This window comes from Cervus elaphus, chromosome 2 (assembly GCF_910594005.1).
Source record: "Cervus elaphus chromosome 2, mCerEla1.1, whole genome shotgun sequence".
Lineage (NCBI taxonomy): Eukaryota > Metazoa > Chordata > Mammalia > Artiodactyla > Cervidae > Cervus > Cervus elaphus.
In genome coordinates, this window is record NC_057816.1 from 47,082,305 (window position 1) to 47,106,497 (window position 24,193).

Here is a 24,193-nt window from a genome sequence, read left to right on the forward strand (position 1 = left end):
GTTTCCTGCATTACAGGCAGATTCTTTACCAACTGAGCCACCTGGGGCTCCCAAAGACATTTTCACATCCAGAGTGGGCCACCTGCCTGAGGATGCTAACAGAGTGAGAGGGGAGAGGTCTGGAAGTTGCTGCTGGCCTGGCTTCCCCCGTGGCCACTAAATCCTGGGCAGACCAACTGACCTCCAGGACCTCAGGGTCAAATGATGACATTTCTGGGTCTGAGTGTTAAGACTTCACATTTTATATATTTCATATTTTAATATTTTATACTCAAGGAAACTGAGGCACAGAGAGGTTAAACAGCATTTCCAGGGTCACACAGCTAGTGGTCTGGCTCCAGGGTTAGCTATCACATCATACATCTCAGAGGTATTATCTGACCAGGAAGACAGTCATGGTCAAGAGACTTTGGAATCAGACACACCTGGACCTGTCAGTTCTTAGCTCTAAAGCCTGGGAAAAATGAGTTAATGTCTCTGTTGCTTCAGCTTCCTCATCTGTAAAATATGAACAGCAAACTTATCTACTTCAGAGAATTGTTGTTTGGTAATGCCTAGGAATGGGGTCACCAAGAGTCGGACACAACCAAGCAACTAACACTTTCACTTTGAATGTCTAAGAAGTAGTAACACAGTGTCTAAATATGTCAACAAATGACTGTAATATTAGATGCAGCCCTGGCCAAGGGATGTGGGTGTAGAAGAAAAAGAAGAGGTGTAAGAATAAATGATGACAGTGAGAAGTCTGTAGATACAGACCGCATAAGACAACCAACCTTATTTTGCTAAGCACTGAAGAACCGATGCTTTCAAATGTGCGGTGCTGGAGAAGACTCTTGAGAGTGCCCTGGACTGCAAGAAGATCCAACCAGTCCATCCTAAAGGAAATCAGTCCTGAATATTCATTGGAAGGGCTGATGCTGAAGCTGAAGCTTCAATACTTTGGCCACCTGATGTGAAGAGCTGACTCACTGGAAAAGATCCTCATGCTAGGAAAGATTGAGGGCAGAAGGAGAAGGGGGCTACAGAGGATGAGATGGTTGGATGGCAGCACCAACTCAATGGACATGAATTTGAGCAAACTGTGGGAGATAGTGAAGGACAGGGAAGCCTGGTATGCTGAAATGCACGGATTAAAAGATACAACTTAGCGACTGAACAACAATGATGAAAGTACATCCTGCATGCCAGAGCATTCTGTGTATGAGTGGAGGTGTGGACCAACATAGGCATGTGCTGGGTGAACAGTAGACAGTGAATTCTTAGGAACTTCAGTCAAGTGCCCATTTATTCCCACAATGCTCCTGGGCACTGGATAAAGAATCCAATCTCCTCTTAGGACAAGCCATTTTCCAGATCAAACCTTCCCTGCCCTCAACAACAGATCACAGGGAGTCAAGTAAGCAAGTGGTGGCTGGCAGTTCTCTGCTCTCTGACTAAGTGTAGGTGATGACAGGCCCTTCCAAACAAACTGATTTTCCACGTGTCATCCATGTCTTCTTTAATGACCCACTAGGCTTGTCTGGTATAGGTGACTTTCGGGCTAAGGATACAGTCACTCCCATGTAACATGAGGTGCTTCTGCAAGCACAAGAGCAGACTCAAATCTCTATAAATTCAAGATGGCTTCAGCTGGCCATAGATATTAGTTTGAGGATAAGCCAGGTCTTGGCAAGTTAACTTGGTTGGACAAAAAATAGCTGTCATTAAGCAGTCACAGGGAGAACGTGGAGTGCATCACTGGTGTTTAAAATTTTGCCCCGATGGAACCAACAAAATTGATAGATGAATATTAATGGAGAGACAGTAAGTGGTAGAAATTTCCAAAGTAGCATGTAGATATCTGAAAAAGTTTGCATGAAACAGTTGGCATGTGTATTCTGAATGTGTTTATAGGGACTGGGAGGGGGTGAAAACTTTCTTCTGAGACCTGTACTTCTATGTACCTTGAAGGATATATTTGAATAAAAATTAATGCAATTAAAAGAGTAGTAACAACAAAATTCAGCCTCAGGCTGAGTGTCCCACTCACTGGCCTTGGAGACAAAGGCACAGCGCTGAGGCCTTCGGGGGCCGACCACAGCCAGCCTCTGGGGAAGGCACCCGGTCTGCCGACAGCACCTCTGCAGAGACACTGGGTATTCTCCTAAAATAGACATGCCCCCGAGAGACAGGACACTGGTCACATACCCCACCAAGCTGAGGCTCAGCCCTCTGTCCCCAGAAATGGAATCCACATTGACTCCTGGACTATACTTCCCTCATAGCTTGGGGACCTCAATTCTCTAATAGCTTGTCCCTTAACTGATTTCCCTGTGAATGAGTCCCCTTGTTCCCAGGTTTCAAAACCTTTGGGAATTTTTTTGACTGCATCCCATGGCATGTGGAACTTCCCCAACCAGGGATTGAACCTGTGCCCCTTGCATTGGAAGCTCGACGTCTTAACCACTGGATCACTAGGGATCCTTCCCCAGGTTTTAAAAGAAAGCATTAAGATTCCAAAATAAATTTCCTACCATAGAAAGCAAAATCATCCCAACCATAGTGTAACACTTTCACTTGAATCTTTCTGCTTATGATTTTCTGCTTCAATTTATTTTTACTAGGAAAATATGCTGTTCTGGTAAATTGTAAACTATAAAATTTTTTTCCAATAAATAAAAAATTAAACAATTTAAATTTTATATATGAATTATATGTGTGTGTGTGTGTGTGTGTGTGTGTGTATGTATGCATGTTGGTTGCTCAGTCATGTCTGACTCTTTGTGATCCCATGGACTGTAACCTGCCAGGCTCCTTTGTCCATGGGATATCCCAGGCAAGAATACTGGAATGTGTAGCCTTTCTCTCCCCAGGGGATCTTCCCAACCCAGGGATTGAACCCAGGTCTCCCGCATTGCAGGCAAACTCTTTACCATCTGAGCCGCTAGGGAAGCCCAAATAACCCACTAACTAACCCACTCCAGACAGGGTAGGGTCATGGAGAAACACTGACCTGGAGTTCACTGGATTCCGAGGCAAGGGTCAGCCCCTTCTGCTTGAACACTGAGCTGTTAATTTGACTTGAATCTGAAATAACCAGGACAGTAAGTCTCATGTGGATGTTTCCCCTGAGGGAAAGAAAAAGTCAGACAAGGTAAAGATCACGCAACCAGCAGTGGAGAGGATTCACCTTCTGGCCGCCCTGGCTCAGCTGGGTCCCTGGGTCACTGTGCTGGTCTCCGCCCAGGGCAGGTGCTGGGTAACAGGGGGAAGACTGCCCAGATGTGAGTTTTCTGTTGTTTTTGTTTTGTCTTGTTTTCACTCTTCTGTTGTAAAATATCCCTCTTTCCAGACTATTCTTCACTTCAGGAAAAGATTAGGGCAGCTTCACAATGCCAAGTAGTGGTATACCCTCTAAGAGATCTTTATAAAAACCATCTTTTTCAGAATGCATACAACCTTTTTCTTCCAGGGTTCAACATGCCTAACATTGTCAATCACGCATTTTCCCGAGGTGCTAAGTGTCCAGAGGTTTTTTTTTGTTTTTTTTTTTTAAAGATTTAAAAAACTTGGGTTCAAGCCCTGGGTCAGGAAGACCCTCTGAAGAAGGAAACAGCAACCCACTCCAGTATTCTTGCCTGGGAAATCCCTTGGACAGAGGACCCTGGCAGGCTACAGTCCATGGGGTCCTGAAAGAGCTGGACATGACTTAGCAACTAAACGATAACAAGCATTTATTTATTTACGCTCTGCTGGGTCTTCCTTGCTGCACGCAGGCTTTCTCCAGTTGCAGTGAGCAGGGAAGGACTACTCTCTAGACACAGTGGGTTTCTCATTGCAGTGGGTTCTCTTGCTGCAGAGCAAGGCTCTAGGGCATGCAGGATCTACAGTACTGGTTCTGTAGTAGTTGTAGCTCATGGGCTTACTTGCTTCTAGGCATGTAGAATCTTCCTGTACCAGGGATCAAACCCGTGTCCCCTGCATTGGCAGGCGAATTCTTTACCACTGGACCACGAGGGAAGAACCAGAGGTTTTAACATTCCCTGATGCAAGAGCCAAACTGCCATAGTTTGGAATCATCCTAGCTCTGAGATCCACTAGACGAATCTGTTTCTTCAGAGTACACAGTAACCATATCCACCTCATAGAGATGTGAGGATTAAATGAAAGTATCCATATGCCTTCTAACACATAGAAAGCACTCGCTATTAGTTGTGACTGCTACAATTATTTCTTACACTATTAGTAAATGGGCAAGTGGCTCTTTCAACCATGTTGCAAACTGTTTACCCAAAGAAAAATTTGATTATATGCTTTATATATTTTAAACTAGAATGAAAGAATTGAATTCTGTTAGACAGCCAGGTTACAGACTTCATCTTGGACATTAATCAGCCACAAACTTTGGCATGTTATTTGTCTCTGAGAGTCTTTTCCTTTCTTTTCCAGCTGGACCAGTCACGCCTGCCTCCTAGGCCTCACAGAGCTGTTGAAAGGAAGTACGAGATGGCCTGGGTAAAAGCGATTTGGGAAGGTTTCAAGTATTATCCAGAGTGTAAGGTATTATAGTTGGGTTGTGGGAAGATGACCTTCTGTGAGCACATTTCTATCTGCCTTTGGACTTGGGGGCTGGTGTTACACTCATTTTTGGATCCTCCATAGGTATTCAAAATGTCAATTTACTTTTTAAAGAAACCAGCCAAGAACGTTGAACTCTCTCCTCTGTGTCTCTCCCTTCCCGTCTCTGGGGTTTGAATTTTCCTCTTACAGAATCCTGTTTTCACTGTGGGCAGCCACAGATCAGTCTCACCTCTTGGGGAAGAACCTTCTTCTGTTAAAAGGCCTCGGCCTGGGGCACTGGCAGCAATCCCCGCTGTTTCACACTTGGTCGTCAACCCAGGAACCGCTCTCAGGGCAGACATCCTCTCTGCAAAGGAAGGGAAGTCTGCAAAAGCAGGGTAGGATGCAGAGGTTTGCAAACCCCTTAGTAGATTCCACTATGCATGGCATCAAGTCCAGAGTTGAGATGACTCTAAAGTCCAGTTCCTGCCACTTCTCTTGCCCAGAATCTCAGCCTGAGCTTACTTCTTCTAGAACCTCTTCTCAATTCTTTGAATGTGGTATTCTCTTAAGTCCCCATCACCTTGGATGTCATAACTCCAGCCTCCTCTTCATCATAACTTTCCCGCTAGGTTTGTTTATTTTGCCTTGTTGATAGTAGGGTGGATTCTGTTTCGTTTGAAGATGTATGAATCACCCAAAGTCCATCGTTTACATTAGAGCTCCCTCTCGGTGTTACACGTTCCATGGGTTTGAACAAGTGTAATGACGTGTACCCACCATTATCTCACACAGAGTAGACTTGCTGCCCTAAAAGTCCTCTGTACTCTGCCTAGTCATCTCTTTCTCCCCTAGCCCCTGGCAACCACTGCTCTTTTTACTGTCTCCATAGTTTTGCCTTTTCTAGAATATCATATACTTGGAATCATATATCATAGAGCCTTATCAGATTGGCTTCCTTCATTTAGTAATATGCATTTAAGTTTCTTCCATGTCTTTTCATGACTTAATATCTCATTTATTTTTAGTGCTAAACAGTATTTCATTGTATGAATGTACCACACTTTACCCATTGACCTACTGAAGGACATCTTGGTAGTTTCCAACCTTTGAAAATTATGAGTAAAGTCTCTATAAACATCCATGTTCAAATTTTTCTGTGGAGATAAGTTTTCAACTTTGGAGAAATACTAAGGAATGCAATTGATGGATCATGTGATAAGAGTGTTTTTAGTTTTGTAAGAAATAGCCAAACTGTTTTTCAAAGTGGCTGCACATTTTTCTGACCTTTTAAGGCATGGCCTGGGCAGTTTTGCCAGGAGACAGCATGACCATCTTAGGCTGCAAGTTCCCCCATTGGGAAGATCCCTAAAGGAGGGCATGGCAACCCACTCTAGTATTCTCGCCTGGAGAATCCCGTGGACAGAGGAGCCTGGTGGACTACAGTTCAGAGGGTTGCTAAGAGTAGGACATGACTGAAGTGGTTTTGCATGCATGCATGCACCCCAATTCTTAATGTCCAAAGGTCTTGAGATATCTGTTGTGGATATGTGCATGATCCCAGTCCAGGGCAACCCTGGGCAAATACCGTGTGTTTCATATACAATCAACCGATTGTGCATTATTAGTGTTTCTGAGCTGGAGAGACATACGTTATACTTAACTCACTAATTGCTCTGGGGGCCACTGATGGTCAGAGAAATGTTACTTTTTGTTTGTTACATGTACACTTGCAAAAACAGGGAAAGCATGGCTGTCCCTTCTATGAAAATGCCCCTGGGGACTTCCTGGTGGTCCAGTGGCTAAAACTGCAGCTCCCAATGCAGAAAGTTCCCTTGGTTAGGAAACAGATCCCGCATGCGGCAACTTAAAGAGTTCGCATACCACAACGAAGATCAAAGATCCCGTGTGTTCAAACTAAGACCTGGAACACCCAAATAAGCAATTTTTTTTAAGAAAGAGAACTTAGCTTATTTCATGCCCCGAGACACTCTTGCCATCCAGCTGAGTCTTCCCCTCATCCCTTGTCACTCTTCTACTGACTAGTTGTTCATTCCTCCTCATTTATTGGGGATTCACACCAAAATCATAGGTTTCCTTTTCTCTCATCGCCATAATATGCAGCCTGTGACTTCTCAAGTCCTTGACCTTCTCAGTTTCAACAAGCTTCCTCCAGCGACCCACCCCCATCATCACTCTCACATCGATAGAATCCACAATTCTCAGAAACCTCAGTGTCAAGCAAGTCACTTTCCCAATATCACAAACTATTTTTTTCAAAGTCACCCACCGCAACTCTTTAAATTCAACCCCTCCCGTCCTGAATCCCGCCTCTTTCCGATGACCCACCAGCCCCCTTTGGTTTTTCATCGTCTCCCATTTAATGTCTTCCTGGGGCCCATCTTCCCACCATGCCCTCCAACTTCCTTCACTGAGCTGCTCCTCACTGGCAAATCGAAATGCTGAGTGAACTTCACTCTGCCTTCTCTTTGTCTATCCCGAGCAGCTCCCAGTTGCTGCTGAACAGCCACCAACAAGGCTGACCAGCTTTATTTCAAGCCGTCATCTCACGCTGCGCCAGGACGTTTCCATCTTCCGACACACCTGCTGTGTATTCTTAAAGCTCCTATTTTCTGCAATGACATTTCAGGCCTCCTGTTTTCGTCTCCCACACTTTTTCCCCTTGAATCCCAGCTAATGAGGCAGCCTGGAGCTCCCTGAGAAGGCGGCAGCCAGAAAGGAACTCCCCCATCTCATGCTGATCTAGAAACACATCCAAATTTGCACTGGCTTATGCTTCATTTCCCCTGTAGGGGGGGAAGCCTCTCTCTCCTAACAATAATCTGCCTTCCTTGGGCTCAGATGCGCTCACCTCTCAAGGCATTATTGCTTTAACTATCATCTTCTCCTGCATCATCGCACCGTTGAAGTCCCTCTCTCTGTTCTTCTTTTGTTTCTGGGTTGTTTTTTTTTTTTTGTGCATGTGCAGAGCGGGAGAGTAAAATGTACATTAATAACACACATACAAATAACATCCCAGAAATTTATTCCATGCTCTGTTCCAGTCAATCTTCACCCCGCATTGGGCAACCGTTGTTCTGATAACTATCACCATAGATGAATTTCCCTGTTTTTGGACATCATACAGTTGGAATCATAAAGAATATATGCTTTTATATCTTGCTTCTTTTGCTCGATATAATACTGTTTAGATTAACTCATGTTGTTGTGTATCAGTAATTTTTACTGACGAGTCACATTGACAACACAATTGTTTTATCCATTCTTCTCTTGAGGGACCTTTGGGCCATCTGGGCTACTACTATAAGGAACCCCACTCTGGACAATTCTTGCACAAATCTTTTTGCGGACATATGTTTCATCTTCATTTCATTGCTGGTCAAAAAATGGAATATGTTTAATTGTATAAGAAACTACCAAACAGCACTTTAAAATGACTGTACCATTTTTCATTCTCATCAAAGCAGGTACTTTACTTCTTTGCCAAATAGATTATCAGTCATTTTGATTCTAGTGATGCAAAAAGTGGGTAAGACAGTGCTTGGCATAAAATTACCCCGGAGAGGGACGAGCAATTATTATTATTAGATTAAGTTGTCAAACACTTTAAATAAAGGGCATCTGCGTTTCTTCTTTCCTATAACCATACTGCACTCCTCTTTTTTGTTCTAATACCTTCAAAAAACACCTTATAATAACCCCCACTATTGACCATACATCTCTTTAAGTATTATTATATTTAAAAAGATATTCATAAGTATTGTCGCGGTTTTATAAAGAGGACAGGGCAGAGGCACCGCCAGTATTTCTCAGGTAAGCAGCAAATAAACAGCCCAGGGTCTTCTTCCTTCTCCTGCAGCTGCCTGCCTGATCTCTCCGCAGCGCCTGGAGTTATGTATTCGCTTTGGAGGGGCAGTGCCCTTCTGACAGCCAATCAGCGGGTCCTGACGAGCAGCACCTTTTCCAGTCAGAAAATCTGGGTGTCCCTGGACACCCAGCTTCTTGGGCGGTGCGCTCAGGCGCTGAGGCCGGAACCGGGCCAGGCACGTGCTGGGCCCCGGGCGGCGCGCCGTCGCACCTGCTCCTGAGCGAGCCAAGCGGAGACGCGCTTCTTTCAGCAGCGCCTGCACCCCAAATTCTCCTCTCAGTCCTACGTTTTTCTCCGCCCCCTGCATACGCTTAATTAATCATCTCGTCCAGGTCCCTCTGCGCTGACCTCCTCCCCGGTGCGCGGGGCCTGGCAGGGAAAGCGGCCCGGGGCGCGCGGGGCTCGGCACGGCACGGGGCGCCCCGCCTGCGGAGAGAGGGCGCCGGAGCGTCCGGGATGCCGGAGAACGGCTCCTTGGCCAACTGCTGCGAGGCGGGCGGCCGGGCCGAGAGCCCCCGCTGGACTGGCGCGGGCGGCGCGCGGTCCTCCGGGGCGCCCCGGCCTCCCTGGGTGGCGCCCGCGCTGTCCGCGGTGCTCGTCGTCACCACCGCCGTGGACATCGTGGGCAACCTCCTGGTCATCCTCTCGGTGCTCGGCAACCGCAGGCTCCGGAACGCAGGTGAGCGCCGCGCCCGCCGCCGCGTCGGGCCGTGCCTTGGCGTCCGGTCTCTGGTCTGACCCCGACCGAGCATTCGGCCGCCGGGTCTGTCCTCCGCTCCCCGCGCCGCGTTCCCTTCTCCCAACAAGTCCCCAGGTTTGGTCTTGAACTCAAAATGAGGTTGAGTTGCTGCCTTTCCGCGACATGTGGCTCTTGCAAACGCACCGGGCAGCACTTGGCGCGTCAGTGCCGGCGTGAATCGGTAAAGTTTTTCTCGCGCACTTTTTGGCAGAGCAGGGAGCTGTGAAAATCCAAGCGTCTGGAAGTCAGATCTCTCCAAGGCGCTCCAATTTTGCGGGTCTGGATGGTGCCCTCCCGGCCACAGGAATCTCATCTTTAACACCTCCCTCCCAGGCCAAGCGTTATGTTAAGCAGAGCACGTGCTTAAGAAATATTTACTGAGACAGTGAGTAAATTAGTGGAAACGCTCTAGAGTTTTAGTCCGATATTTACCTCCTCATCTTGGTTCCAAACAAAAGAGTGCAAAGGCAGCCCCTACTTGGTCGGAACTGCATTGTTTTCAAATACCCGCCCCCTGCCCCGTCTTTAATGAAGACAGGGAATTCCTAGGACTAAACTAAACGAAGATTAAAATAATAGTTTGGCAAAATCGTGTTTCAATCCTGGGACTATTTCCCCCTTTCAATACACTCTCATTTCAACTTTCTCATATGTAGGTGTGTCAAGGAACAAAACCGGAGGGAGGGAGTCTCTGAACTCTGACCCCGAAGGTCATAAGAGCATGCTGACCATTCTAGCTTTCGGAGAAGCTCAGTGACCCGTTTGCCCATTTGTCGTTTCCCTGTTTGGGCCTTAGGGGCAACTCAAATGTTAGAGTGAATTAAAATGAAAAGATAGCAGAAAGTCAATCAGATAACTCAATCATGCTTTTCTAAGGAGGCAGAGCATTCAGAAAGGCTATTTCTAGTACATTGTTATAAACACTTTATGTGACCCTGTGACTCCCAAGATTTTTTTATCTAAAGAACAAACACAAATATGAGCTTCTATCTGTAATATTGGAAACCACGTTTGAAGTAACTGTATGGTGACAGATGGTAAGTAGATTTATAGGGATCATTTTGAAATGTATAGAAGTATTGAATACCTGTGTTGTGCACTAGGAACTAACATATTGTTATAGGTTAGTTACACTTCAAAAACAAACTCAGGAAAAGAGGTCAGATTTGTAGAGCCAGAGGCAAGAGTTGAGGGCAGAGGAAACTCAATGAAGGCAGTCTAAAGGCACAGATGACCACTTCTAAGATAAATAAGTACTGGGGATGCAGTGTACAGCATGATAAATATAACACTGCTGTATGTCATATGACAATTGTTGAGAGTAAATCCTAAGAGTTCTTATCACAAGGAAATTTTTTTTTTCTGTTTCTTTTTGCATCTATTTGAGATGATGGATGTTCACTAAACTTAGTGTGGTAATCATTTCATGGTGTATGTAAATCAAATCACCTTGCTTTGCTCCTTAAATATACAGTGCTGGGTCTCAATTACATCTCAATAAAACTGGAAGGAAAGGAAAAGTTAAGCTTTCTAACACTGTCATTCCAGTAGTGGTGACTTTTATTATCTGCAATAACTTTTTCAAGATGTTGTTGTGTCCTTGGAATAGAGGCTGATCTATGAGGAAAGAGCAGGTTAAAAGCATTTTGATCATATTGTCTTTTGTAGCAGCCACAAGGAATTCTTTTCCTGTCCAGGGAAGCAGGGCTTCTCTCCCTGATTAACCAGGTGTTTAGAGGAGCCTTTGTGGGCTTCTTCCCTTGGGCGGGGTGGCTGGAGAGGGAGTGGGCATGCTGTTTCTTTTGCCTGAAGGAGGCAAGCTGCTTCTCCCCTCCTCCATCCACAGGCGGGCTGGGCTCTTCCGCTCTCCTAGTGAAGTTCACAGAGACCTTATTGATTTGAGAGCATGGCTGGGGTGGGTAATGAGCGTGTTAAAACACTGGCACTCTCTGTGTTCATTCTTCCTGTGTCTTGGCGAATCTGCACAGCCCAGCACCAGAAAAAAGAATTTCATACCATATCTGTGCGTGAAAGTGACAGTCGCTCAGTCGTGTCTGACTCTCTGCGACCCCACGGACTATACAGTCCATGGAATTCTCCAGGCCAGAACACTGGAGTGGGTAGCCGTTCCCTTCAGGGGATCTTCCCATTTCTGACATTTTCCTGTCCCAGTCACGCAACTTAACCAGTTTTTATTTGAGCCTTGGCTTTATTGATAATGGTCATGAAAAATCATTTGGCAGACTGAGATTTGAAAAGATGCCCGGACATCTACAGCACTTTGAATAGTTAGCACCCCTTCTACTATTCATCAGCTTCCCTGGTAGCTCAGCTGGTAAAGAATTCACCTGCAATGTGGGAGACCTGGGTTTTATCCCTGGATTGGGAACATCCCCTGGAGAAGGGAATGACCACCCATTCCAGTATTCTTGCCTGCAGAATTCCATAGACAGAGGAGCCTGGCAGGTTAGAGTCCATGGGATCACAAAGAATCAGACATCACTGAGCAACTAACATGCACACACACATATATATAATTTGTGTATACAATTTAAAAGAGTCAACACGACTGAGCGACTTTCACTTTCACTACGATTCATCAGTTTTCCCTCTTACTGAAGAGTTTGGAGTTACTTTAAGAAACATTCATCTTGGGCCTTTCTGTAATCGAGTCTAGTTCTTTCATTCGTCTGTATTAAGAAAACAGGGCTGTAATATTGAGAACATGTACATGTCAAATAACTCAGGCTCACAGAGCGCAGTCACAGCTGCGTTCTTAGCAGCTGTCATCCTCTACTTGGCTGTTATAAACTCAGTTTCTCTGTCTGGCAGATTCTTGTTGTTAATAACAGGGATGCTCCACAGCAGTGGAGACGGTTACATTGACTGTCCTTTTGTGGGCCCGGGGGAACTCCCCTGTCTGCAACTTCTGTGCGCATGCCTTGGGCAAACTTTCTCAGAGATGGCCCTAGAGCAAGGCAGATTGGAAGGAGGGGAGGGTGGGAGGCAGATGCAGAGCACCGCGCCACTTAGATGGTAAGGCCGAGTGTGTTTAGCTCCTTGCCGCGTTTGCTTCTGGAGCCTTACATGTTGCGTGGCGCAGGCGGTGTCTCCGCTTCCCCGAATGTGATCACTGGGGATCCGCTGCACCTCAGGCTCTCCTGGAGCATCTGGGGACGTCTCCCTGTGCCCGCCCCTGCCGTCCGTCCCCTGTCCAGGCGTCGCCAACATCCACCCCTGTATTTTCTCTTTTCCTCTCCTGCTTTTACAGAACCTTCCTCCATCGCGTTCCTTCTCTCTCTGCTGTGTTTTCAATTTCTGTCTCTTTCCCTTTAGCCCCTCTCCCAACCCCCACACACTGGGGATCCTTTGATTAGAAGAAAAAACCATCTTCCCTTGGTCTTATGTGTCCTTCTAACTTCATGACTCCTTCCTCCTTTTCAGCAGACATCTGACTGTAACGGTTTATATCTGTTAATCACTCATTGTTCCCCATTTCCTCCAAGCCCCCTGGGTCTGCCCTCCTGGGAGATGCTCTGTGCTGTGTGATGCCGGAGGCCGCTCCCTCCAGAGACCTTCCATTCTCTCGGCTCACCTGATACTAGTTCTTGAACCTCCTTCCTCTCTTCATCTTCGAGACCTCTGATCCCTGGGAGTCATCACTGGTTCCTTTGTTCCCCAAGTCCTCCTGATTTTGGTCTCATAGTATCTCTACATGCCCCACTTCACACTCTTATCATCCCCTAAACAAGCCATGTCTGTGGTCCGCAGAAAGCTTTCCCCGCCACTCCACCCTCCCTGTCACCATGGCCAGACACACCCCTGCGTCCAGGGACCACTTCCTGCATCTACAGAATGGGGCCCAGCCCCGGCGCCTGGCCGGCACAAGCCTGCGGGGCCAGTGGGACACCCCAGGATCACAGCCCCAGCACTCGGCTCTGGCTCACGGAGACGGGAGCTGCTGCCACCCGCTCCCAGCCTGTGTTTTCTGACGCTCTCTCTTCATCTCTGGAAGCTCCCCTGCCTCTTTTTGGCTAGAGAATATCTCCCTCAAATCCCTTACTACCCTAGTGGTAAGTGGTTAAAACCCTGAGCTCGGCTTTGATCCCTGGGCAGGGAAGATCCCACATGCTGCAAGGCTCAATCAAAAAACGGAGGCTCCTTCAGGCTCTAAGAATTGCACACCAGCTGCAGACCTCAAGGGCTTCCCTGGTGGCTCAGGTGGTAAAGAATCCACCTGCAATGCAGGAGAGCCCAGTTCGATTCCTGGGTCGGGAAGATCCACTAGAGAAGGGAGAGGCTACCCACTGCAGTATTCTTGGGCTTTCCTGGTGGCCCAGATGGTAAAGAATCTGCCTGCAACGCAGGAGACTCTGGTTCGATCCCTGGGTTGGGAAGATCCCCTGGAGAACGGAAAGGCTACCCACTGCAGTATTCTGGCCTGGAGAATTCCATGAACAGTACAGTCCATGGGGTCACAAAGAGTTGGACACGACTGAGCCACTTCCACTTTCTTTTTGCAGAACTCAAAATCAAATTTGACTAGGAAAAGAAGTAGCCAACATAGAGGGAAACTGTCTTCTCCCAAGACACTAGCTCAACCCCCTTCCTCTGCTCTCCTGCTGGTTGTTGGCTTTATAATTAATATCATAAAAGGTGTGGTTACTGTCTCCCCCCACGACCCTGCCCAGTCCACACAGCACTTCCCTTACAGTACCGATCTGAGTTTTTTCTCTCCCCACAGGACTGTAAAATCACTGAGAGCAGAGACTTTTATTCCATTTCTGAAACTTAATCTAGATCTGCTGAAACAAATTGAAATGGACAAAATACCAAGAAAGCAGTGAGACAGAAGGAATTAATTTTGCTTCATGAAGTGAGGTATACTCAGCACCACTCACACCATCAGTACGAATCTCAGGGAACTGAATTGCCATGAGCACTAAAAGCCCAAAGTATATCTCATTCTTGTCCTCAAAAGCTGACTGCACCTTCTCTAGAATGTATTGACCCCTGTTGTTGCTGTGTGGCCAGCGGGCTCCCTTAAATTGTGCCCCAGGGACTCCTGAGGGAGTTTGCTTTTTTTTTAATTGGTGAATGATGTTGTTGTTCAGTTGCTAAGGTGTGTCCGGCTCTTTGTGACCCATGGACTGCAACACTCCAGGCTTCCCTGTCCTTCACGATCTCCCACAGTTTGCTCAAACCCATGTCCATTGAGTCGGTGATGCCATCCAGCCATCTCATCCTCTGTCGTCCCTTCTCCTCCTGCCTTCAATCTTTCCCAGCATCAGGGTCTTCTCCAAAGTCAGCTCTTTGCATCAGGTGGCCGAAGTATTGGAGTTTCAGCTTCAACATCAGTCCTTCCAATGAATATTCAGGACTGATTTCTTTTGGAATGGACTGGTTTGATCTCCTTGCAGTCCAAGGAACTCTCAAGAGTCTTCTCCAACTATTTGAGTATAGTTAATTTACAATATTGTGTTAGTTTCAGGGGGAGAGCAAAGTGAGTCAATTATACATATACATGTATTCACTCTTTTTTAGATTCTTTCCCATCTACGCCATTACAGAGTACTGAGTAGAGTCCCCTGTGCTTACAGCAGGTTCTTACCAGTTATCTGCTTTATATATAGTAATGTGTATATGCCTCTTGCCCATTCTGGCTTGAGGCTACTCACTTTAAACTGTGTATAAAACCGAGCCTCCTGTCGTTACCTGGCACCATTCAGACTGTCAGTCACACAGAAAAGAGCGAGAGAAACGTGTCCTTACTGTAACGCAGAGATAGTCTCCATCGGCTAGCAGAAGGCACCACGGCATCCATGGTTCCTGGCCCACTGGCACAGGGACCCTATTTTCCCAGGTGATGATCAGGAGCCACTGCCTGACAATGGATTCTTGTTCTGCAGGTGGATTAAGAGGTTGTTGGGGAGGTGTTGTTAGTGAGCAGAGGTATGGCCAAACATAGGGCATTCCTGTGACTTGTAAGGAAGGATGTGGAATATTTGACGTTGGGATTACCCAGAAAGACGTGGAGTGCTTGCTGAACGCCCAGGTCCTTGTCTGGAATCCACTCTGTGGCTTGGGCACCCAGCAGTGTGCAGAGTTTGCATCATCTCTCACCCAGAATGACTGCACTGCAGACTTCCTGGGGGGAGATTTCAGTCTGGCCCTGTTGGCATCCCCAGTTAGCTTAGAGCAGATCCTGAATTGAGGAGGTAAATGATGGTTTATTTACACATTACAGGCTGACCCTGAGCCAAAGCTCCTGAAGGGCCTGGAGAAAATGTTTAATGGGCCCACAGGCCCCACCCTCAGGCATTACCAGCTAAGTGGCCCCACCTCAGCCAGGTTTTATCCACCATCAGGCACTCCTGGAAGACGTCCCTTGGTGGCAAGCATCTTCTGAGCTGCTGAGCCTTCAGGCTTTGGAGGGCTTCTTATCAGCTGAAAACCAAACTGGGCTGCATTAGACTCTCTCTCTGATGTTGCCTGAGCCTTCCAACTTCACATTTTAGCTCTAAGTATTTTCTCTTTACTGAGCAAGAATGGAAGCATTTTAAATCTCTTAATTGTGTCTTTTAGCCAAATAGCCAGAAAGCTCATAATCCTTGTTAATTCCCACCTTGGAGTCCTTAGTATCCCCTAGTGTGAACATTTTCATGTTAGACTGCCTTGTTTTCCTTCCCACAAAGTTTGGAGTCTGTATTTACCATGATATGCTGCAAAACTCAGAAAATCCAGATGCCCCATTAGGTCTTAAGGTTTAAGATACTGATGGCTGAAAGAGGAAAAAATTAGGGTGTTGGGAAGTCAAGTCCCGGTTCTGAGGGAGTTTACACTTTAGAAGCAATGTCCTAACTTCACTGTTTTCATCCAATAGGACTTCTCACATCTTATCTCCCAAGGAGCCTAGTCCAACATTATGAGCCTCCTTCTTGTTCTTTGTAATAATAATATCAAGTTGTCATAATTTTATGTAAATATAATAAGACTGATAATAATATAAATAATAATGCAGTTGATAATAATATAAAAATCCCAGTAATAGGTAATAGCTAAGATTGTTATATGTAGGCGTAGCAGATGCACACTATTATATATAGAATGGATAAACAAGGCCTTCGTGTGTAATACAGGGAACTGTGTTCAGTATCCTACAATTAAACCATAGTGAAAAGGAATATAAGAGAAGTAAGTGTATGTAACTGAATCCCTTCGCTGTACAGCAGAAGTCAACACAACGCTGTAAATCAGCACATCATCGTAAATAAAAAAAGCCTACTATGTGTTTATTATGTGTCAGATAGAAGCTTCTCTCATTTAAAAGAGAGAAAGAGAAAAAAAAACTTACACAGTCTATCAAAGGATAGCCCTTTCCAAGCACCAGTTCATTTCCCTCCTAATCTGCAGCAGATTAGGAGGGTGGCCTCCAGTGCAAAAGTGTGTCCTCCAGCACTCAGCACGCTCGCCCTTGCTCACATCACTGCTGGTCTCCTAGCTGGCAGGTGAGAGGGCACGTTTTTGCACTTTCTCACTCTTGTGATGACCAAAACCTCTACACCTTTAATCCCTATGACATTTCTTTTTACTGATTTCCTCTTGTTTTTTTTTTTTCCTCCCCTCTTTCTCTGTTCACATATTCTGGGTGCTAATGTCTTGATCTGTAAAATGGAATCAGCTGACCCATCATACAATCAGCCTTAAAGGATTCCTGTGAAAAACAATTGAATGTGTGAATGCATATTATAAACGTTAAGATGCTATACCAATTGTTTTCTTGTTATGTGTGTTAGTGGCTCAGTCATGTCTGACTCTTTGTGACCCTATGGACTGTAACCCGCCAGGCTCCTCTGCCCATGGGATTCTCCAGGCAAGAACACTGGAGTGGGTTGCCATGCCCTCCTCCAGGGGATCTTCCCTGCTCAGGGGTTGAACCTGGGTCTCCTACACTGTGGGCAGATTCTTTACCATCCAAGCCACCAGGGAAGCCTTCTTGTTATAACTAAGTGTAAAGTAGTAAAATGCTTCCATAAGAGTTTCCAAACAATGCTTTGATGGTTATGGTATAAGATTTTGTAGTAAGCATCTTATAGAGCTTCCCAGGTGGTGCAGTGGTAAAGAATCCACCTGCCAAGCAGGAGATGCAGGTTTGATCCCGATCCCTGGATTGGGAAGATCTGCTGAAGAAGGAAATGGCAACCCACTCCAGTATTCTTGCCTGGAAAATTCCATGGACAGAGGAGGCTGGTGGGCTACAGTCCGTGGGGTCACAAGAGTCAGACACAACTGTGCCACTGAGCACAGCACAGCAATAAGCATTTTAGTTACTGATTTAAGTGGGTGCTTATGCTCTTAAATATATTTTTAAGTGGTTAAAATATTTCCATCATATTTTTGCATATGCTATTTGCTTGCTAAGTGTAAGTTAAAGTTATGTTAGATTTCAACTGAGCCCTTGTATGATTTACCCACATGCTCCAGGGTTTTCATAAATAATGTGATTTTGGAAGAAAACAATGTCCACCCTCAAAGAATTTGGGGATTAATTAGGAGCTCTGTTTGTTGTTTAGTCGCTAAGTTGTGTCTGACTTTTTTTGCGACCCCGTGGACTATAGCCCACCAGGCTCCTCTGTCCATGGGATTTTCCCAGGCAAGAATACTAGAGTGGGTTGCCATGCCCTCTTTGAGGGAATCTTCCCAGCCCAGGGGTTGAACCTGGGTATCCTGCACTGGTAGGTGTATTCTTTAACACTGAGCCACCAGGGAAGCCCAATTAGGAGCTTATGTTAATATGAAAGGACATTGTTTTATATTTGTAAAGAAGTCACATTTTTAATAAATTACCTATTCAGTTATTTCAAATGCCTCTCCCTGAATATAACTAATAAGAAAACCTCACATTTGTTTGAAGATTATTATTGTTTCTTAAATCTTTTCCCATGCAAGATCCCATTTGAGGTAAATAGCCATCCTGGGATGGAGGCAGGCCTGTAAGAAGGGCCTTTGTGACTTTTGGCTGATCCCTGGGCTGGTAGTGCTTGACCAGCCCCATCCCCACCCCACCGCCCACTGCCCTCAGCCCCAGGATGACTCGACTCTTCCCCAGTGTTCTCACCCCCTCATGCTGGTCTCCCGCCCAACTCTCCCTACACTGAAAAGGCAGTTTCTGTGTCCGTTTCCCCAACAGCACTGTGGGCATCTCAGTGGCAGGGGCGTGTCTTTCAGCCATCACTGTGCCCTACCCAAGCATCATAGGTGCTCAGTGGACACAGCACACGTCTGAGTAAGTGGAAGATGGAGGAGAACCTCAAGGCGTGGGAAGTTTAACCCTGTTGGAAAGGATAACAGAGATGATAGTGTCAACTTTCCCATCATAACACTCATAACATCTCACTAAAAATTTTATTTCATTAATTTATGTGGCTGCACTGCGTCTTAGTTGCAGCACACATGATCCTCTGTCTTCGTTGAGGCATGTGGGTTCGTTAGTTGCTGCATGCAGGATTTTTTTATTTACAGCATGCAAGATCTAGTTCCCTGACCAGGATCAAACCTGGCCATTCTGCAAGGTGACCACTAGACTACCAGGGAAGTCCCATCACATCTCACTTTCATTTCATTGTCCCCTGTATGAGGCCATGAGGTTTGTAAGAGGAGAAGGTGCGTCATACTTGCTTACCACACTACCCTCAGCCCCAGCATAGTCAGAGCATCCGGCTGAGCCACCAGAAAGCCCACAGTCAGAGCCAGTACCCAGTAAATACTCAGCAGTATTTGTGGAGCAAATGAGTCCATGACTAACTACTTCTGCATTGCTCCTTTTAGCTCAAAGAGCACAGACAATTGAAAACCAACACATTCTTCTTAGAAAATAATGTGGGCACAGGAGAAAGGGATGCAGAATTCTGATGAAGACCAGATAGCTCAACATCTGCTGGCTGTCTCCCGGGTTAACACATCCCCACTGAGGACTAGATTTCCTGAAAAAGGGAAAGTAGGCCGAGAGGGAGGGGACTGTGGTCTGTGTATGTGGGGAGATGTGCTTTGTGTATGAATACTGGGAGGAGTTCCATCCATATTAATACAAAACCCTGTTGTGAAGGTCTGTCTCCACTAATATGCCCTGTCTGATGGAGGTCGATGGAAATAAGTAACGCCAAGGCTTGTGAGGTGAATACTCGTTAGAGGCCCATGCCCGGGGTGATGAGCAGCGCTGTGTGTCCTGCTCGATTTCTCACCTGTCTACGGAAAATGGGACCGGAGAACTCAGCCTCCCCTTGGCTCTCATCTAGGCAGGGCCTGGCTTCTTACAGATGGGAAACATGGCAAGAATTTTACTCCTCTAATTTGGAATTTTGTCAAGAAAGTCTGGAGATGATAGGACGTCTGGGCAGATGGATCTACCGCAGGAACTGGTTGATTTCAGCCTTTTAGGAACAGCCGGAGTAATGGGGAAGAGTAATTGAATCACTTTCCACGTGGAGCGGAATGTGTTTTACCCACTGTTTACAAGCTGTTTGCCGCCTCTGGGGCGTTATTCCGGGCTGGGCCACGTTAACACCTCAGAGCTTGACTTGCTTCCTGCGAAACAGCGGGCTGAGCCGCACCTGCTCCCAGCCGCTCATGCCTTTGTCCGCGTGCTTGCAAGGGCCGGAAGCTCCTTTGCCACCCCACCAGGAGGCCGTGGGCCCTGCGGAGGCCAGCATCCCCACGTTGGAAAGAAGGGATTTTCTTCACAGAAATAGCCATGCCACGTGTGTCTGAGGAGGGGGAAAGAGGGCTCCAAAAGTAAAGAACGGAACCAACGAAGTGATCGTCACAGAGAAAAGAAGTTCAGGGACTCGGTCAAGTTAAAAAGTGACAGCATTGAGATTACCCCAGGTCACTCCAACACCCACTTCCAAATGTCAAAACAGTTCATTTTTTTTTATTTTTGAGGAGTCTCTATACTGTGGTCCACGATGGTGGCATCAGTTTACATTCCCACCAACAGTGTATTAAGGTTCTGTTCCTTTTTCGCTACATCCTCACCAACATTTGTTATTTGTGTTCTTTTTGGTCATAGCCATTCTGATCAGTGTCAGGTGATATCTTACTGTGGTTTTGATTTGCATTTCTCTGATGATTAGTGATGCTGGGCATCTTTTCATAAGCCTGTTGGCCATCTGTGTGTCTTCCTTGAAAAAACATCTATTTAGGTCTTCTGCTCATTTTTTGATCAGTTTATTTTGTTTTTTTGATATTGAGTTTTATGAGCTATTTTCATTTTGGATATTAACCTCTTATCGGACATACCATTTGCAAATATTTTCTCACATTCAATAGACTTTCCATATGATCCAGCAATTCCACTGCTGTTATATGTCCAAAAGAAAAAGAAAATACTAATTCAAAAAGATACATGTGCACCCCAATGTTCATAGCAGCATTATTTACAATTACCAAGGTATGGAGGCAATCAACAGATGAATGGATAAAGAAGATGTGGTGTACACACATACACAATGGAATATTTCTCAGCTGTAACAATGAGTGAAGTTTTGCCACATGCACCATGGATGGAACTGGATGCCATTCTACTTGGTAGAATAAATCAGACAGAGAATGACAAACACTGCATGTTATCATTTCTATGTGGAACCTTAAAAACAGAACAAACTAGTGACTATAACGAAAAAGGAGCAGGGTCACAGATACAGAGACAAACTCGTGATTATCCGTGGGGTGGGGGTGACCGGGGAGGGGCAGCAGCAGTAAGGGATTCAGAGAGAAAAATACTATGTACAAAATAAATTGTAAGAATTGCACAGGGAATACAGACAATATTGTATAATAACCTTAAATGGAGTATAATCTATAAAAATACTGAATCACTTTGTTGTACGCCTGAAACTAATACAATATTGTAAATCAACTATAATTATTTCTGGGTCATCTGACAACAAATTTGAAAGCGGTAATCCCTCACTCTCTGCGACCAAGTAAGGTCTAAGTAGTAGAGTTAGAAGGGCTTCTCCAGTGGTACTAGAGGTAAAGACCCTGCCTGCCAGTGCAGGAGACATAAGAGACACTGGTTCAATGCCTGAGTCAGTAAGATGCCCTGGGGGCAGTATTCTTGCCTGGAGAATCCCATGGACAAAGGAGCCTGGTGGGGTACATGGGGTCACACAGAGTGGGACACGACTGAGTGACTCAGTATGCACATATGCACAGTGTAATCAGAAACTGAAATCTACCAGTGGAGACGAGAACAAGGCTGAGAATGAGATGAAAAAGCAGGAGATTCCCCCACATCCCAGGCAGGTCCTGAGATATGCATTTCTTGCCTGTAGTACCAGCATGAAAGAATTTGAGGGGGATTTTCTCCCATTAACTAAACAGATTCCCGAGATAGTAGAATAGGAAGGAATCTCACAGTTTACCCTAAGGCAGGGTTCTCCTCCACCATCCAACCTGTACTTCAAAGTCTCAAGAGACAGGGAAGCTCACTGCCTGGAAAGCACTTCCAAATGTCCAAATGAGCTCCTTTCTATTCAGCAAACCCTGTTTCCCTCAGGCTCTTCTCTGGGGGCTCAGATAGCAAAGAGTCTGCCTGCAATGCAGGAGACCTGGGCTTGATTCCTGAGTCAGGAAAATTCCCTGGCGCAGGGCTTGGCAACCCACTCCAGTATCCTTGCCTGGAGAATTCCATGGATGGAGAAGCCTGGAGGGCTACAGTCCATGGGGTCGCAAAGAGTCGGACAAAACTGAGTAACTAACACTTTTCCCTCAGATCCTAAGGTAGCTCTGGACTCAGGAACAGCTGGGTCCTGAGAACTCCCAGGAAACTAACAAATGTCTTTTCAGTCCTTTGTGACTGAGGTGACCTCAAGCATATGAGGTTAAAATAGGCATTTTAAGAAGCCTGCTTGTGGGTCTTCCAGTTTCCCCAGGAGTCTTCTCTGAGGTGGGGTGACAATGTGTATCTGGACAAGGAGGGCTTTCTCTACCTTGTGGGTCCGTTTGTAGCTACAGGTACAGAATCTGCTTTACCTGAGGGTCTGACTTGGGGGCACACCCAACTGAGTGACTCTGAGCCCCCTTTTCCCAAACCCCCTTGAGATGAGACCACAGCCGGGCTTTTCTGATTGCTGTGCCTTTTGGGTCCTTTCCATTGGCCAGGTGCTTTGGATCCCTGAGGTGGTCACCGCAGCCTCTGCAGGGTCCCCCCAGATGCATGGTGGTGGTGGCGCATTGGTGTCCTGGGAGAGTCCCTCCTGGGAGGGACAGAGGCTAGAATATTCTAGAGGATGGAGATCGCCAGGTCTCGTCCTGACTCTCTCTGCCTGTTTCCTGCTCCAGGTAACCTGTTCCTGGTGAGTCTGGCATTCGCTGACCTGGCCGTAGCCTTGTACCCCTACCCGCTGACCCTCGTGGCCATCTTCCATGACGGCTGGGCCCTGGGGGAGGCGCACTGCAAGGCCAGCGCCTTCGTGATGGGCCTGAGTGTGGTCGGCTCCGTCTTCAACATCACCGCCATCGCCGTCGACCGCTACTGCTACGTCTGCCGCAGCGTGACCTACCACCGCCTCTGCCACCGCCGGCATGCCGCCCTCTACGTCGGCCTTGTCTGGCTGCTCACCCTGCTGGTCCTGTTGCCCAACTTCTTTGTGGGGTCCCTGGAGTACGACCCGCGCGTCTACTCGTGCACCTTCGCGCAGACGGCCAGCGCCGGGTACACGGCGGCCGTGGTGCTGGTGCACTTCCTGCTGCCCGTGGCCGTCGTGTGCTTCTGCTACCTGCACATCTGGGTGCTGGTGCTGCGCGCCCGCAGGAAGGTCAAGGCGGAGAGCAAGCCGCGCCCGTGGGCCGGTCGCGTGCGGAGCTTTCTGAGCATGTTCGTGGTCTTTGTGATCTTCGCCATCTGCTGGGCGCCGCTGAACTGCATAGGCCTCGCCGTGGCCATTGACCCGGAAGAAGTGGCTCCCCGGGTCCCAGAGGGGCTGTTCGTCTCTAGCTACTTCCTGGCCTATTTCAACAGCTGCCTGAATGCCATCGTCTATGGGCTCCTGAACCAGAACTTCCGCAGGGAATATAAGAGGATCATCTCTGCCCTCTGGAACCCGCGGCGCTGCCTGCAGGACTCTTCCAAGGGCAGCCAGGCTGAGGGCCCGGGCAGCCAGCCTACCCCCGCTGATAGCGCCCGGGCCCCTGTGCAGGCAGATAATCTCCCACCTGATGCCCGGCCGGGCGACACACTCAGGAAATGATGGGAGAGAATCCACGCCTTGGGGGAGGTCAGCCGCCTGGGCCGTGCCCGCCAGTCAGAGGACAGCGCGCGGCTGGGGGCTCTTCACCCTGTGGACGAGAAGCCCCTCAGTACACTGGGGTCAGGCGATCAGGGACCCCTGCAGGTCCTGGAGGCCACGTCGCGGCGAGCACATCGGGCCCAGCCCGCCCACAGTCCCGGTGCGCCAGGGCCCGGTCCCGCATGGGCGAGGAAGGAGCAGAAGGCAGAGGGGCCTGGGGTGCAAGAGGCGGCGGCCTCCCCACCGCAGCCCTCCTGCTTGGGCTTCCTGCTGCTTTCGCTCCTTACCCTGAGGGGCTGCAGGAGTCCGGGGCTCCTCTGTGAGCGAGGCCGGAAGGGGAAGCTCGGCAGGGCTCGACGGGCGGCCGCTCTGCAGGTGCCGCTCAGAGGCCCGCGTCCTGCACCCCGCCCCCACCAGGATCCTCCCTACACATAGGGGTGTGCGCATGCGCAGACCCACACATCACGTCAGATACGCACACACACACACACACACACTTCTGTACATTGTGCACACCACTCACATCATACTACAGACACACTACACACACACGACATCACACACAGACCCCTATATACACTGTACACCCCGCTCAGACCACACTGCAGACATACTACACACACACACAGCCCTATATACACTGTACACCCCACTCACACCACACTACAGACATACTACACACACAGCCCTATATACACTGTACACACCACTCATGCCACACTACAGACATAC

General features: G+C 47.3%; 1 protein-coding gene across 1 annotated transcript; it reads left to right on the forward strand.

Annotated features, from left to right (window-relative positions):
• Window positions 1-8,887: 8,887 nt before the first annotated feature.
• Window positions 8,888-23,422, forward strand: MTNR1B (melatonin receptor 1B). The gene is made up of 2 exons (XM_043921112.1): window positions 8,888-9,110; window positions 22,515-23,422. The coding sequence occupies exons 1-2, from the start codon at window positions 8,888-8,890 to the stop codon at window positions 23,420-23,422; spliced, it is 1,131 nt and encodes a 376-aa protein (XP_043777047.1).
• The last annotated feature ends 771 nt before the right edge of the window (window positions 23,423-24,193 follow it).

Excerpts from the sequence above, each read along its gene's own strand:
- MTNR1B (XM_043921112.1), top strand. The coding sequence starts at position 8,888 with ATGCCGGAGAACGGCTCCTTGGCCAACTGCTGCGAGGCGGGCGGCCGG. Across the intron at positions 9,111-22,514 it reads CCGCAGGCTCCGGAACGCAG|GTAACCTGTTCCTGGTGAGT; the intron begins GTGAGCGCCGCG and ends TTCCTGCTCCAG.